This window comes from Narcine bancroftii, chromosome 7 (genome assembly GCF_036971445.1).
Source record: "Narcine bancroftii isolate sNarBan1 chromosome 7, sNarBan1.hap1, whole genome shotgun sequence".
Lineage (NCBI taxonomy): Eukaryota > Metazoa > Chordata > Chondrichthyes > Torpediniformes > Narcinidae > Narcine > Narcine bancroftii.
Window position 1 is genome coordinate 84652059 of NC_091475.1, and position 16612 is coordinate 84668670.

Here is a 16612-nt window from a genome sequence, read left to right on the forward strand (position 1 = left end):
GTGGGATCTTACTGAGCATAGAGCTGGTACCATTCCTATATTACTGCAGCCACTGAATCTCAGGTGTATTTTGGTGCCTCAAAGACACTTCAGATTTAGTGAAAGGTGTTTTTTAAACCAAATCTTTTATTTTTGCTGCTCCCTGAGAGCCATCCTAAGATCCTCGATAAAGCAAGAGCAGAGATGTGCTCAATGCAGTTGGCCACAGAACTTGGAAGAAGAGACACAAAATTGCTCACATTTTCCTGACTACTTATTCAAGGAACACGGCCACCACACCTGAAGGTAGTTTTGACACCATTCCCAACCAAATAATGCATAATAAATTGAATGAGCATCACCACCTTCAGCTGAAGATGGAAGGAGGAGGGTTAGGACGGCTTCTTTGTGGTATGGTTTGTGATGGTGATATAAATGACAGGTTAAAAGTGCCCTTTCAGTAAACAAACAAAAGCAGCTGAAGGCTGATTCATTTCTTTCTGTCCACTGGAAGGAGCAGGTGACCAGCAGGAATGTGAGAGGTTAAGCTAATTAAATGAGCACAGCTTGGTTGATAACTTGTGGTGCATGAGACCATCAGTGAAAGCTGGAGCATGTGTTGCTCTTTAAAGATCAATTAAGGATCATTAATAGCCTTGGAGGTGCATGGAGAGCCACTCAGCAAGAGAAAAAAATGCCGTACCAAAAGAGAAAATGTTCCATGTGCAGAATTGTCAGTGTGAAGAACACACTGACTCATGCCAATTTGTTCCAATCGTTTGCATTCCCTAATTACAGTCATCATAATGGTTTTTGCACCTTACTAGTTAACTAAATCGAAAATCTATGTGGGTGACTTAACAAGAGCTCAGACCAGATTTAAACAGGTAAAACAATTATACCCCAGATAAATCCTCTGATAATGCAAGGAAAAGATCAAATTAATCAAAATGGCTCCTGCAGGGAACAGGATTGAATCAATAATTGATTAACTTAACCTTGAGAAAGTGGAGAATAGAAACGCTTGCAAAAGTTCACCTTGATTTTTATTCGTGGACGTGTAGATTCCTGTTTGCCGATTCAATCCAGGAGATGGTTTGGATTGAACTCCTGACTTCTGGCTGCCAAGCTCCAACCAGTGCTATATTGGGCATTTGCCCTTCAATAAGATTGTGGCTGTTCTATTAACTCAACACCCAATTCCTGTCTTATACCCATGACCCTTAATTTCTCTAATATCTAGGTCTATTGAACTCAAGGATTAAGCCTTCACATTCCCGAAGAATCACACCACTCTTGCTATGTATGCAGAGTGAAGAAAATTCTCCTCATTGTGGTTCTGAATGGGCCTGACCTTATTTTGCAACAATGATCCTCGCTGTAAATTCCTTAACCATGAGAAACATTCTCCACATACTATTAAGTCATCTAAGTTAGAACTCATTCTTCAAAGTGGCACAGAATAAGACCATAAGACAAAGAAGCAGAAATAGGCCATTCAGCCCATTGAGTCTGTCCCGCCATTCAATCATGAGCTGATCCATTTTCCCACTCAGTTCCACTGCCCGGCCTTCTCCCCATAACATTTGATACCCTGGCTAATCAAGAACATATCAATCTCTGCCATAAATACACCCAATAACCTGGCCTCCACACCGCCTGTGGCCACAAAATCAACAGATTCACCGCCCTGTGAATAAAAACATTTCTCCGCATCTCCAGTCTAAATGGACGCCCTTCGACGTGAAATTGCGCTCTCTTGTCCTAGACTTTTCCAGCATGGAGAACAACCTTTCTACATCTATGCTGTCCATACCTTTTTAATATTTCAAACAGTTTTAATGAGATCTCCCCATATTTTCCTAAATTCTAATGAGTACGGGTGAAGAGCTGTCAAAAATTCCTCAGATAATAACCCTTTCATTGCTGGAATCATCCTGTGAATCTCCTCTGAACCCTCTCCCATATCAGTATATGGTTTCTTAAATGAGGAGTCCAAAACTGCTCACAATACTCCAAGTGAGGTCTCACCAACGCCTTATAGAACCTCAGCATCACATCCCTACTCTTATATTCTCTTCCTCTTGAAATTCAATTGCCTTCTTCATCACTAACTCAACCTGCAAGTTTACCTTCAGGGTATCCTGCATGAGGACTCACTAGTCCCTTTGCATCTGGGAATTTTCAGTTTTCTCCCCAATTAGAAAATAGTGTACCTGCTTATTTCTTCTACCAAAGTAAATGACCGTACTCCTGCTAATGTATTTCATTTGTACCATCTCCTAATCTGTCTTTCTACATACTCCCAGTTTTATCAACATTACCTCCTGCTCCATCTATCTTCATTACCATCTTCAAATTTAACGCAAGCCCGTTCATTCCATTTTCTAAATCATTGATATTTGGAAATAATTGAATGAGGCTTAGATTAAAGGGATCCCAAGGAAGAGTGAGAAGGGAAGGAGCATACAAAACATTACCTGCAAACATTGTTTAGATCCCTAGATGGTGATGAGAGAGGAGTGCAGTGATGCTCCTTCAGTGGTTACAAGGGAAAGTGCTAGGGGTCAAGGAGGGGTGGGTGAGGAGGGAATCATGGAGGGAGTACCTCACAGGAAAGGCAAGAGCGGGTGGGGAGAGGAAGATGTGGAGAGTGGTGGGATCCCATTAGAGCTGAAGGAAATCAGAAAGGAAGATGTGCAGAATGTGGAGGCCATTGGGGGAGGACCTACTCTGTTTAGAGGGAGGTGAGAAGAGAGCAGAAGCCCAAGAAATTGAGGAAATGGGAGAAAGTACAAAGATCAGGCACATTTTGTGAAGGAGGAGGACATTTCAGGTATCCTGGAATGGTAGTCTCATCTTTCGAGTAATTGCAGAGGAGAGAGTGAAACTGGGAGAAAAGGATGGCATCTTTATAAGATACAAAGTGGGAGGAGGAATGGTCCAGTTAGCTATGAGAGTTGATAGGCTTGACATGTTAGGTTGAGGTCCTTAATAGGACTGAGACTAAAGAGGGACGGTACATGGTATAAAGAGGGATTTCTCCTACAGTTGCTGCTTCTCCCATTGCTCCAGCAAATGATTTGTTGATCTGGATTCTTCTCCTGTAGTCAGTCTCTTGTGTCTTAGCCCTTGTTAGTATTAATACCCACTTCCCAAAAGAAGTCATACCTGGATCCTTGTGATACAAAAATGTGCTGGAGAAACTCATCAGGTCACACGTGTCCTGCTGAGATTCTCCAGCACATTTGTGTATTGCACTTGACCCCAGCATTTGCAGATTGCCTTGATTAATTTTATAATATGAATTGTTTAATCCTTGCAAATGGCTTAGCTAAAGCAAACAAAAAGAGAGTAATATTTAGTTTTGATTCAACCCAGCTGTGTCTTTATAGTGGTTTATGCAAAAAAAATTGAGGGTGTTTTAAACATCTTTTACATCACAGAATAAATACAACCATTCCATTTATTTCACCACAAGTTTGTGACAGTTTTTCTGCAAGATATGACTCATGGCTTGAAGCAAATCAAACATTGAAAGCAGAATTTAGCTGAAGCTACATTCTTACTTATACAGTACCTGTATGATAAGAATGTAGCTAAACATAGGGTTTGGAAAGTGTTGATTGAAAGGGTTATTAGAGATTAAAGATAAGTGAGGAGAAGGGAGATTGAAAACTTGTCTGAATGGTGCACCAACAACAACCTCTCACCCAATGGTCAGCAAAACAAGGGAGCTGATTGTTGATTTCAGGATGGTAAAACCAGTGATCATTGAGGGATTAGAGGTATGTGCTGACTGGCTGCATCACAGTCTGGTATGGGGACACCAATACCCCTGACTCGAAGACCCTACATTATTTTTTTTTAAGTATGTTATTTTTGATTTTTTTTTCCATAAATAAACATAGAAAAATTCTCCAATATTACAAAACAACCCCTCCCCCTCCCTTTCACAGTATAAATCAACACCCCCGTCAGGGGACACATTTATATTCATCGTCAAGAATTCTATATTTGGAGGTCACCTGCATTCATTCTTTGCAGCATTCATTATTATCCTTTTTATTATTGTAGTTATAATTGCAGTTGGGCCCCTATATAATTCAAATATGACTGCCATATCTTAATAAATACGTTGTAGTGGCAGCTATACTACTAACTGAAGGATCGCACAACCAGACAGGTTGAGTTCAGTGAGCAAAACTGATTTATTGCAGGCTGCCTGGCTGGTCTTATACTCCCAACCCAGACCTGGCTGAGAACCGCACTGGGGGCCCTGACGTCACTGGGGCGTCATGTGGGTCGCCAAGCGCGGGCTTCTGAGCCCGGTGCTGAGGTCGGGAGGAAACCCCCAACGGCGGCATTTTGGCCAGCTGCCCCGCCACGTACATGACATGGGGCCGGTTCACCTGCCTAATGGCGTACCGCCACACAGTCCCCCCCAGAACCGGCGCCAATGCCCCGCTTCTTGGTTTGGGCCACAACTACTGGCTCAGTGGGGTTGAGGTGGGCTGGCTTTAACCTGTCCACCGTAAACAGTACCCTCTTACCACCGATGTCCAGTGTGAAAGTGGATCCTAAACGCTGGACGACTTTGTACGGCCCTTCGCATGGTCTTTGTAGAGGTGCTGTGGACAGGCCCCGCCTGATAAAAATGTACTCTGTGGAATACAGCTCGCTGGGGATGTAAGAGGCCCGTGTGCTGTGTCTGGGCAGCAGTGGGGGTGTGAAGGAGTCCAACTAGACCGGGAGGCAGGGAAGTAGACCATGTGGTGACTGCTGGGGGTTGTGAGGTTTGCTGATGAAGTCACCAGGTAGGGTTAGCTCTCAGTTGTGAGAGTGCGTCGGTGACCACGTTGTCTTTCCCCACCTTGTGCCGAATGTTGGTGGTGAACTCCGACATGAAGGAGAGGTGACACTGTTGGCCGACCAGGGATCTCTGCCATAGCGAGCACCTGAGTGAGGGGTTTGTAGTCAGTAAAACTGGTGAAAGGCCTCCACTCCAAGAAATAGTGGAAATGACGCACCGCCAGATACATGCCCAGCAATTCACGATTGAAAGCACTATACTTGCGCTCTGGCAAGTGAAGATGTCGGCTAAAGAATGCCAGTGGTTTCCACTGTCCATTCACCTGCTGCTCCAGGATGGCGCCGACAGTGGTGGCAGAGGCATCGATGGAGAGCGCCATATGCAGGTCGGTGCATGGGTGGACGAACAGGGTAGCCTTCGCGAGGGCATTTTTCGTGGCTTCAAAACCCTCTGGAGTCCAGGCGAGTGTCTTGTCTTTGGCCACAATGAGGGCGAAGAGTGGCTGATGCACGCCGCACCTGGAATAAAGCGGTTATAGAAATTGACCATACCTGTGAACTCCTGTAGCCCCTTGAGGTTGTCCGGGCGTGGAAACTCCCTGACTGCAGCGACCTTCATAGTGGCAAGTGTAGCTCCTTCAGCCATGATGGTATGGCCAAGGAACTGCCTGGACTCTTTCCCGAACTGGCATTTGACCGGATTGATCGTTAGGGTGAAGTCGGCCAGTTGGGAGAGGAGAGTGTGCAGATGAGACGTGTTGTGCCCGGTTTCTGCTGGCGACAAGGATGTTATCCAGGTAAATGAATACGAAATTCAAATCCCTAACCATAAGGCGCTGGAAGGTCTGGGTGGCGTTCTTGAGCCCGAACGTCATGCATAGGAACTCGAACAAGCCAAATTGGGTGATGATGGCCATTTTATTTATGTCCTCGGGGTGCACCGGGATTTGGTGATACCCGCGCACCAGGTCGACCTTGGAGAATACCCTCACGCCATGCAGGTTGGCCGTAAAGTCCTGGATGTAAGGGATCGGGTAACAGTCAGGTACTGTCGCGTCGTTAAGCCGTCGATAATCTCCGTGGGATGCCAGCCGCCAGAGGCTTTCAAGACTAGGTGGAGTGGTGAGTCCCAAGGACTGTCAGAGCGTCGAATGATTCCCAGCTCCTGCAGATGCGAGAACTCTACCTTCACTATCTGGAGCTTATCCGGCGGGAGCCGACGTGCCTTGGCATGGACCATCGGGCCTTGGGTGGGAATGTAATGAAACACCCCATGGTGTGGTGAGGCGGTAGAGAACTGCGGCTTGAGGAGGGACAGTAACTCATCCAGGATACGCTGTAACTTGTCCTTGGGCATGCTGACCATGGCCATCTGTGGCTGCTCTGTGTGGGAGGCATTGAGGCAAACCTATTGGAAAGTAAGGGCATCTACCATTCACCTACCTCGAATGTCGACCAGGGGTCCATGGGCGAGGAGGAAGTTGACACCCAGGATGGCGGTTGGGAGGGATGAAACGGTGAACCTCCACAAGAACTTCTGCTGGCCGATCTGGAAGTGGACGGTCTTGTCTCCATACCTTCAGATCTCCGTCGAATTGGCTGATTGGAGGGAAGGCCCTCGAGGCCGGTTCTGGGACTCGATGGCTGTGGCCGAAATGACACTGATCTGGGCCCCAGTGTCGACGAGGAAGCTTCAGCCACTAATTGAATCCCGCAGGTAGAGAAGGCTGTGTTGTTGGCCAGCTGCCGCAGCCATTAACAGCGGCCGGCCTGCTCATTCCCTTGAAAAAAAGGCAGGGCTGACGACACTTCCGAGCCTTGGCTCCCCAGCGCTGGTGGAAGAAGCTTAGGCCTGGAGTGGATGGCTTGCTTCTGGCTATGCTCTTTGAGGCCCCTGCAGGGGCCGAGTGTTCCACCATAGCACTAGAGGAAGGCTTGGCGTGGTCATGCCCGTAACTTGTAACCTGCTGGACTGCTGAGCCCTCTGGGCCATAGCTCCTGAGCTTTTTGAGCGACCTTCCTAGGGTCAACGAAGCTCTCCTAGGACAGCAACGGCCAGATATCTTCAGGCAGGTCGTCGAGGAAGATGCGCTCGAAGAGTGGGCAGTTGGTGAGCGCGAGCATCTCATCCATCAACTCGATTGGAGTTCTGTCCCCCAAGGCGTCGAGGCGCAGCATCCGAGTGGCACACTGGCACCTGGAGAGGCCGAGGGAGCCGGTGGTCCTGTACTTATCTTCCGTGGGATGAGGTGCAGCATTCATTTGGCGATGGTCTGGTCCAGGGCGGCGAACACATGGTAAAACTTGGTTGAATCCGATGAAATCTGTGAGAGGTGAAACTGAGCCTCTGCTTGGCTGAACCAGGTCTCCGGCTCCTGGACCCAGAAATCAGGAAGCTTGATGGCTATAGCGTTGATCGAAGGGTCATCCATGTCGGGTTCAATGACGTTTGAACCTGTCGGGGTCACCAATTCTAGCAGCAGCTACAGTGCTAACTGAAGGATCACACAACCAGACAGGTTGAGTTCAGTGAGCAAATCTGATTTATTGCAGGCTCCCTGGCTGGTCTTATACTCCCAGCCCGGACCTGGCTGAGAACCGTGCTGGGGGGCCCTGACGTCACCGGGGCATCACGTGGGTCACCAAGCGCAGGCTTCTGAGCCCGGTGCCAAGGTCCGGAGGAAACCCCCCAATGGCGCCATTTTGGCCGGCAGCCCCGCCACATGCGTGACAAGCGGGGCCGGTTCGCCTGCCTAATGGTGAACTGCCACAATGCATATTTCTTCTTTAAATTGTATATAATCTTTTCCATAGGTATGTAATTATTCATCTCAATCAACCATTGTGCTATATGTAGAGGCAGTCGGACTTCCTTGTAATGGTAATGCATTTTTTAGCCACTGCTAAGGCTATTTTAACAAATTAAATTTGGTCAGTTTATTACTTATTTCAATAAAATTGCACAAAAGATAAAGCTCCGGATCAGCCGTGAAGGCTATCCCGTTATTCTTGTTAATATTTCAGTAATGTCTCACCTTCACACACAACCACAAAGCATGCAAGAACGTTCCTATTTCTATCCAACACCTAAAACATATGTTGAATATTTCAGATTTTGATTTATGCAACTTCTGTGGTGTGAGATATAATCGGTGTCGGAAATTATATTGCACTAATCCATATTTTGCATTTATAATTGACTTCATTCTGTCCAAATACCAATCAGACCAACATCTTTCCATTATGGCAACACCTAAATCTGACTCCTATCTCTCTCTCGATTTCTGTAAACCTGGCGTTGCACTTTCATTCTAGAGAGCATAGTACATCTTAGTTATAAATATAGGTGTATTCCCCAGCCAAATTGTTTGTTCCATTTCACTAATTTTAGCCCCTTAGGAATGATCTTAGCTGGAGAAAACAAAAGAAAGTCCCAAGATTGAGTAGTCTGGGTCTTTATTTATTGGAGCATAGAAGGCTGAGGGGGGATTTGATATAGGTATATAAAATTATGAGGGGAATAGGTAGAGTAGATGTGAAGAGGCTCTTCCTCTTGAGGGTAGGTGAGATTGGAATGAGGGTTAGGGGGCAAAACTTTAGAAGTAACATAAGAGGAAGCTTCTTCACTCAGAGAGTGGTGGCTGAGTGGAATGACCTTCCGGAAGAGGTAGTTGCAGCGGGGTCAATTCTGTCATTTAAGAGGGGGATGAATGAGTACATGGATGTGAGGGGTTTGGAAGGTTATGGGCAGGGAGCAGGTAGGTGGAACTAGTGGAGTTCACTTAAATCGCTGCGAACTAGAAGGGCCAATATGGTCTGTTTCTGTACTGTAATTTTTATATGGTTATATTAGCTACTCCATATTTATTTCTTAATTGTTCAAAAGATATAAGAGATCCCTTCAAATAACAATCATCAATATATCTTATTTTGTTATCAAACCATGTTTTGTTACCCAGATTCATGGGCAGCAGTACATTTTTACATAATGGTGTTCTTAATGATATACCTGCTTTTTTCCAATACACTCATTAATTTCTTGCCATATTAATATAGGGTTATCTATCTATTAACATTCCATTTTTAAATAAAATCCTTTGCTGTTTCTTCTGTTGATTTCAATCTCATTTGAATCCAAGAAGGGGGACTGTCTTCTTCAAAACTGGATGATAAAAATCTTGCTTGTGCAGAAAAATAACATTTCTTAAAGTCCGGAAGACTAAGTCCTGCCATCTATCTTCTATTTAAATCTGCTATCTTTTTTATATCTTTAATAATCAAAATTTTTTATGGAATTATCTCACTTTTGTCCATAATTATTTTACAACCTGATATTCTTCCACATTTTTCTAATGTTGTTTGTAATTTTATCAAGGATTCAAATGGGTCAGACATTTATAATAGCATGTAATCAGCAAATAATCTAACTATGTTCTTCCTGTCCACTTTTGAAGCCCTTAATATCCGGATCTCTCCTTATAATCTCTGCCAGTGGTTTAGTAGCTAGGTTAAAAAGTGCCAAACAGAGGATACCCCTGTCTCCTTGACCTACTCAAGGGAAAAAAATGCTGACATCTGATTGTTGGTTTTAATTTTTGGCATGCAGTTTAAGGTAAAGGGTTCTAATCCAGTTTATAAATTTTCTGCCTAAACCAAATTTTTCTGGTGTTTTAAATAAGAAAGACCATTCTAATCAATCAAGTGCTTTTTCTGCTCTAAAGATATGGTTATGCTTTGATTTTGCCATATGTATTATGTTATGTAGTCTACTTAGACTATTTGTAGAATGATTTCCTTTGACAAATCCCACCTGATCACTATTTATTAATTTTGGTAAATGTTGTGCCAATCTATTAGTTAATTCCATTTTCAATATTTAATCTGCATTTAGGAGTGATGCGAGCCTATATGATGAAGTTTTTAATATGTCTTTACATTTCATCATTAGCACTGTAATTATAGCATTCCAGGATGGTCTGTGTCTCCACTACCTAATCTAATACATTCATCATAAGAGGTATCAATAAGTCTTTAAGTTGTTTGTATAACTCAGGAGAAAACCCATTCTCCACTGGAGATTTATTAGCTTGTAAAGTACCAAAGGCTTCCTCGATTTCGTCTCTTGTGAAGGAGGTATCTCAAACAATTCCTTTTCTATCTTCTAATTTTGTAAGTTCAACATTTGTTAAAAATTAGTCCATCTCATTTTCATCTCCTAATAGTTCTGATTTATATAATTTTGCATACTATTGTCTAAAAGCTTTATTTAATTCTTTTTGATTATGTGTTATAATATTGGTCTGTTTTTATTGCATTTATCATTCTAGATATCTTGGCAGTTAAAGGCAGAAGAGTTAAGACTTTGTGCACCCATTTCCCTAATTTATAATATCTCATAATATTTTTGTTTAGTTTTTAATATATTTTTTTCCATTCTATATGTGTTTAATATGCTAAATTTCTTAAGTTTTTTTGCATAGGAAATATTTTGTCCTTTTAGATAAGCTTTAAGCATATCCTATATATTTTTTTAAAAAGCTATTATCACTAGATGAAAGATTGGTTTCACAAAAGAGGACCCCAAAACCTAGCAGCAATAGATATGCACCACGACAAAGGGTTACTTAAACAAAGGTTGCTTTTAATTATCTTTGAACATGAAAAAGTGAATTAAACTTTAACTTATTTCTATTGACTCACTTAACCTACCTAACCCCCTTCTAATTCTAAGTGCACGTGTGTGTAATGTGTGTGTAAGTTCAACAAAGTTCTTTGGTTCACAGTCCAATCTCACTGGTTGGAGGCAATTCTTGTACTGTGCACAGAATTTAACATTGATAAAGTTCACCAGGCTTTGGTGCTTAACAAGTAGATGGTTACCACTCAGAAGGGTTCTTGTTGCTTTTTGGAGAGAGTTTTCTTGTTCCAGGACATCCACAACTGATTCCTTTTCAATCAGCCACTCCAGTGTCTTGCTGACAAAACTTGCCCCCTTCAGGGTTCTCCAGATGATAACCTCTTTCTTTCAGGTGACCACAGAGTTCCTTTCTGTTTATCCTATTCCAAGAGAAACACCAGACAGCCAGTCCTCTCCTTTCAGCAGGCTGTCTTCCAAAGCTTGCCAGCTTGTCCCCTGGAACTGATGTCTGTCTCTCTCCTCTCTCCTCTCTCTCTCTCTCATTCCCTCCAACTCTGAGAGCAAAGCCTTTTTTTCTGCAAAGATCACATGACCTTCCAGACAGTAAATGCTCTTTTCAGACAAAGCCTGTTGTTACATTTGTTGCTTTTTCAAATGACAGTCCATTATGAGTCTCTGAGCACTCTTGCAAAAGCTCCTGCAAAAGTTATGTATTTTAAAGTGTTTGCGTGTGACTTGCTCTAACAAACCTTTCCCAATTTATCTCCTAAACACCTCTACCTACTCTGTCACACCTTCCCCCTTTAAAGGAATTTAAACTCTCGAGTTAAAATTCAGTTATAACTAAACAGTCTTAAAAATCACTAAAGAGATATGGTTGTAATTTAGTAATTTAGTAATACAGTAACCCAATTTTGAGAATATTTTTATACATGATCAATTTTAACATCTTGACAATCTGCTATCACATTATTTATACCTCTGATATGATTAATTTGCAGATCATATTCTTGTAATATTAAACTCCAGTTTAACAATTTTATTCAAAACACCAGAAGATTGTGGACAGTGAATATCACAATTGGTTATCAGAGGTACCAAGTTATACGTCAAAATTCTGCAGAGCAAATATGATAGACAACAGTTATTTTTTTTAATAGTGGAATAGTTCCTTTGATGAACATTATTTTTTTTTAAAGTAGGCAACTGGATGGTCAATTTCATTGTGTTTTTGCAATAAACCTCCACCTGCTGCTCCTTCACTGGCATCCACTGCTAAAGAAAATGGTTTGTCAAAATCAGGAGATTTTAACGCAGGGCAATGACATAGCGTCTCCTTTAAATTTTCTAAAGCTGTCTGACAAACTTTAGTCCACACAAATTTCTCTCTTTTCTTCAAAAGGTTGGTTAAAGGAAGAGCAACCTCAGCAAAATTTCTGCAAAATTTCCTATAATATCTGCCATTCCTAAAAACCTTCTCACTGCTTTCTTGCCATTGGGAATAGGAAGCTCAGAAATTGCATTCACCTTAGCTTGAATAGGTGCAACTTTGCCATGGTCAACTACATAACCCTAGTATGTTACCTTGGCATTTGCAAATTGACTCTCTGCTAAATTAACAGTTCATCGTGAGTCTCTGAGCACTCTTGCAAAAGCTCCTGCAAAAATTCTGTATTTTAAAGTGTTTGTGTGTGACCTGCTCTAACAAACCTTTCCTATTTTATCTCCCAAACACCTCTATGTACTCTGTCACAATAGTTCTATCTGTCTTTTAATAAACTCACAAAAATCCTTCTTTTTCAACAATGTGGCATTGAGATACCATCTGTATTCATTTTCTTGTTTTTCCATTATTGCAATAATGGTGAATGATCAAATAGAAGGCTTGCCCAGTATTCAGTTTTTACCTCTCTGCTTTTTTTTTTAATTGGGCAGATATTAAGAACAAATCAATCCTTGTATGTGAATCATGTACCCTTGAGTAGAATGAGTAGCCTCTTTCTATGAGGTTAAGTTTGCTTCATATGTCAATCAAATTTAAATCCTTCATAAATGATAGTGTCGTTTTTGCAGCTTTTGCCCTTATCACTGTTCTGGCTGATTTATCCAGTATTGGATCTGGACAGAAACTGAAGTCTCCTCCAACCAATATATTTTGTTTTCCCTCTGCTGTTTTTTAAAACATATTTTTCATAAAGGCTTCATCATCACAATTTGATACATAGAAATTCATAAAGATCCATGATTCTGTGTGCCATTACAAATCCTCCAACTTGATCAGTCAGTGTCTCTTCTATTATTATTGGTATATTTTTATTAATTTTTAATTACATTTGAGTCAAATGTAGGTGATATTATTTGTCCCACCCATCCTGTTTTTAATTTAGCATGCTCCAATTTGGTAAGATGCATTTCTTGTTGAAAGACTGTACTTGCCTTTAATTTTTTTTCGGTGTACTTCCCCGTTTATCCCATTAACATTAAGACTAATACATTTTAATGTTCTATCCATAGCATTAAACAATATTTTTTGAAAAATTAAGAAATCTTTTTGGTTGTTTAAATAATGCAGTGATCTTTGCTCTGACAGTGATGTAAACAGGAAATCCTGAAAGTGCCCTCACCATTATTGAGAGCATCTACAGAGAGCACTGCTGTGGTACAAAGCACAAGTGTTAATCTTCCACAAAGGAATTTACTGCAACAACGATCAAAATTACCATTAGATTTAGATTCATAGATCATGGAATAGGTTCTTTGACCCCAATGGTCAACACCGACTAAATTGGCAAAAAAGGACTTGGCATATCTGCCAGCATTTACCTTGCATCTTTCTAATCCCTTGCTTTCCAGAAGGCTTTCAAACATCATAATTGTACCTGCTTCTATAGCTACTTCTGGCAGCTCAACCCAGATATGGAGTGCACTGAGTGAAAAAGGTTTCCCCTCAGGACCTTCTTCAATCTGTCCCCTCTCACTATAGTCTTCTTGTTTTAGAATTGTCTACCCATGCTCTTTATAAACCACAAGACTAAATTCAGCGATTTGGCCCATTGGGTCTGCTCTACCATTAAAACCAGTTTCCTCTCAACTCCATGCTCCTGCCTTCTCCCCATAACCTTTGACACTATTACTTATCACCTCCTGCTTTAAATATACTCAATGACTTGGTCGCCACAGATAGCAGATGAAATACAATGTTGAAAAGTGTATAGTCATACTCTTTGGTGGAAGAAATAGATTTGGAGAAAATTCAAAATTCAGGTGTGCAAAGGGACTTGGGAGTCCTCGTGCAATATACCCTATAGGCTAATCTCCAGGTTGAGTCGATGGTGATGAAGTCAAATGCAGTGATGACATTCATTTCAAAAGAAATAGGATATAAGAGCAGGGGTGTAATGTTGAGATTCCAGGGAACTGGTGAGACATCACTGAGAGTACTGAGTACACGTTTTGGTGCCTTATTTGAGAAAGGATGTGCTGGTATTGGAGAAGGTTCAGAGAAGATCTACTGGAATGATACCAGGAATAAAAGAGTTAGCATTTGAGGAATGTTTGTTGGCTCTTGGACTGTACTCGTTGGAGTATAGAAGGATGAGGGGGGGGGGAGGGGGAGACCTCAGAGACATTTTGAATACTGAAAGGCCTGGACAGAGTAGATTATGGCAAAGTTGTTTCCCATGGAAGGGGAGTCTAGGACAAAAGGGCACAACTTCAGGATAAAAGGGTGTCGATTTAAAACAGAGATGCAAAGTCATTTCTTTACCCAGATTGTTGTAAGTCTGTGGAAGTGGAATTGGAAGTGAGGTCATTGGGTGTACTTAAGGCTGATTGATTAGTCGTAGCATCAAGGGTAACGGGGGAGAAAACCAAGGAGTGGGGCTGAGTGGGAGAATGGATTGATTGACAGAGTAGACTTGATGAGCCGATTTGGCCTACTTCTGCTGCCATATCTTGTAATCTTGTATGATCTTATGAGACCACACTTGGAGTACTGAGTAGGTTTAGTTAGCCAGCCATTGAAAGGATGTCTTTAATCTCAAAAGGGTGTAGAAGAGGTTCACCCAGATGTTAATCAGGTTTGAGCAATAGAGGCTGGATAGTCTTGGTTCTTTATTCCCTGGAGCATTGATAGCTTTATTTCTATACCTTTGCAGGTGGTGATGGGGGAGCTCTATAGTAATGATCATTTTCCTTGGATACCAATGAACCCTGTGTTTTCTGTGCCGACATTCGAATCAATGCATATTTCAGTACAACAGGTATTGCAAAATGAAACGAAAGTGCAGAGGCCAGCGTTATAGAAAAAAGTTCAGTTAAAACAGTGCAAGGGCAGCATCCTCTGATAATTGAGAGGATTGTTTGATAACAGCAGAGAAGACACCATCCTTGAATCTGGAGTTGCGTGGTTTCAAACTCAGTGAGAGCAGTGAAATGAGAACATGACTCGGATGGGTCTTCAAATCTGTTGTCTGCGTTCCTGAGGCAACAATCAAGAATGTAAAACTTATATCACTTATCATGATTGAGAGCAAAAAATTACGTTTGTCATAAAACCCCATCTGATTCTTTGATGGGAGAGATCCCCAGCAAAGGAATTGAATCTCAGTTTCCCTCTAGAAGGGCTGTATCATCTAAGAGTTGCTATAAATTAACAGTATGTACCAATCTCACCAGCACTGCCTTCATCCTGTGAGTGAATTACACTGATGTACTGCAGTTAGATGAACTAAGTACACCCAATGTTTTGCTGTCAAAATGTAATGGTGTTTCTTCCCTTCAAATATAGTGGATGCTCAACAGTGCATCATGAAAAAACCCTTCAGCCTCCAGCCACACAGTATTGTTCCACACAGCCACACCTGGCATCATACTGTAATTGAGAGAGAGCTAGGTAAGTGACAGCGTCATTAGTTATCTGAATGACTTTCAAACATTTCCTTGGACCATTTTTCTTACATTCCTTGAACTCAACAAGCCTTGATGTTAGTGGGAAGGGCAAGGGGAGGCCAAAGGCAGACAAAAATTATACCAGTTCCAAGAAAGAAGAGCTGCTACCAAACTCAGCAGCAAGACCTCTCCCAACATTTTTTTTTGTTTTATTTCCTGGCTGGGAAATGGTCAAATGAACCATCTGGCTTGAGGGGAGACAGGGAAATGGAGCAGAAGGAGTATGATTCTGTCGTGATACATTTGGAAGTGTTCTGAGAATCCAAGTTTCAAGGGGAGGAACGTTCCTCTCCATTATCCCTATGTTAGCAAGCTGACCACCTATCTGTCTGCTGAACTTTGTGGAAAAGACCAGGCTTTTATCTTTCAATTTTGCACACATTTAATGGGGTCAAGTCCGCACATCATCCTTGCTGCAGAACTGATAATTTCATTAAAACATCACTTGTTCACAATACATTTTGAATTCCACCCATAAATTATTGCTTGTCATGACAGAGAGGCATCTCCCTGAAGAACATGGTTGTGCAGGTCCTCTGCATCAAACCAAAGGCAAATTTAATGTTCTGCAAACCCCTAACTATAGCCCATTTACATCAGACCATTGAGAAACCGAGTGATAACCGTTCTAGCCTGCAGCATTTCTAGTCTGAAATACTGAAAGAGAAAAATGTCACAAGACAGTGGGGAGAGTGAGAGCTGTGAGTTAACTCCAAAGGGGTTGCAAATCTGTGAATGCTCAGCTTGCTGTGTGTTTCTAACATTGTGAGTTGTTTTATGTCAATTCATTTAATGGTTGTATATATGACAATACATCTATATCAGTGGTTTTCAACCTTTTTCTTTCCACTCACATACCACTTTAATAATCCCTATGCCATGCCATAGGTGCTCTGTGATTAGTAAAGGACTGCTTAAGGTGGTATGTGGGTGAAAAGAAAAAGTTTGAAAGCCACTGTTTTAATCATCCCTAATTGACTCATTATGTGCAGGGTTTCATAACTCCAAAGGAAATGGGCCAATGACAATTTTTCTCCAAATATTTCAGAAACAATTGGGCCTAGAGCAGTGATTCTCAACCTTCCCTTCCCACTCACAGACCACCTTAAGCAATCCCTTACTAATCACAGAGCACTAATGGCATAGGGATTAAAGTGGTGTGTGAGTGGAAAAAAAAAGGTTGAGAACTACTGATCTAATGTTAGAACTAATCTGTTAGACTACTCACGGAAG

General features: G+C 41.9%; 2 protein-coding genes across 6 annotated transcripts in view; one reads left to right on the forward strand and one right to left on the reverse strand.

The window, feature by feature from the left end:
* LOC138739094 (Krueppel-like factor 12) overlaps positions 1 to 16612 on the forward strand; it is a 302609-nt gene that overhangs the window by 231994 nt on the left and 54003 nt on the right. For all 5 annotated transcript variants that reach the window (XM_069890563.1, XM_069890565.1, XM_069890564.1 and 2 more), the window contains one exon: positions 15219 to 15323. In XM_069890563.1, coding sequence (XP_069746664.1) covers positions 15219 to 15323 — 105 coding nt within the window. The remainder of the gene's footprint in view (positions 1 to 15218; positions 15324 to 16612) is intronic.
* LOC138739095 (uncharacterized) overlaps positions 1 to 16612 on the reverse strand; it is a 161155-nt gene that overhangs the window by 78744 nt on the left and 65799 nt on the right. The gene's annotated exons all lie outside the window — the stretch shown is intronic.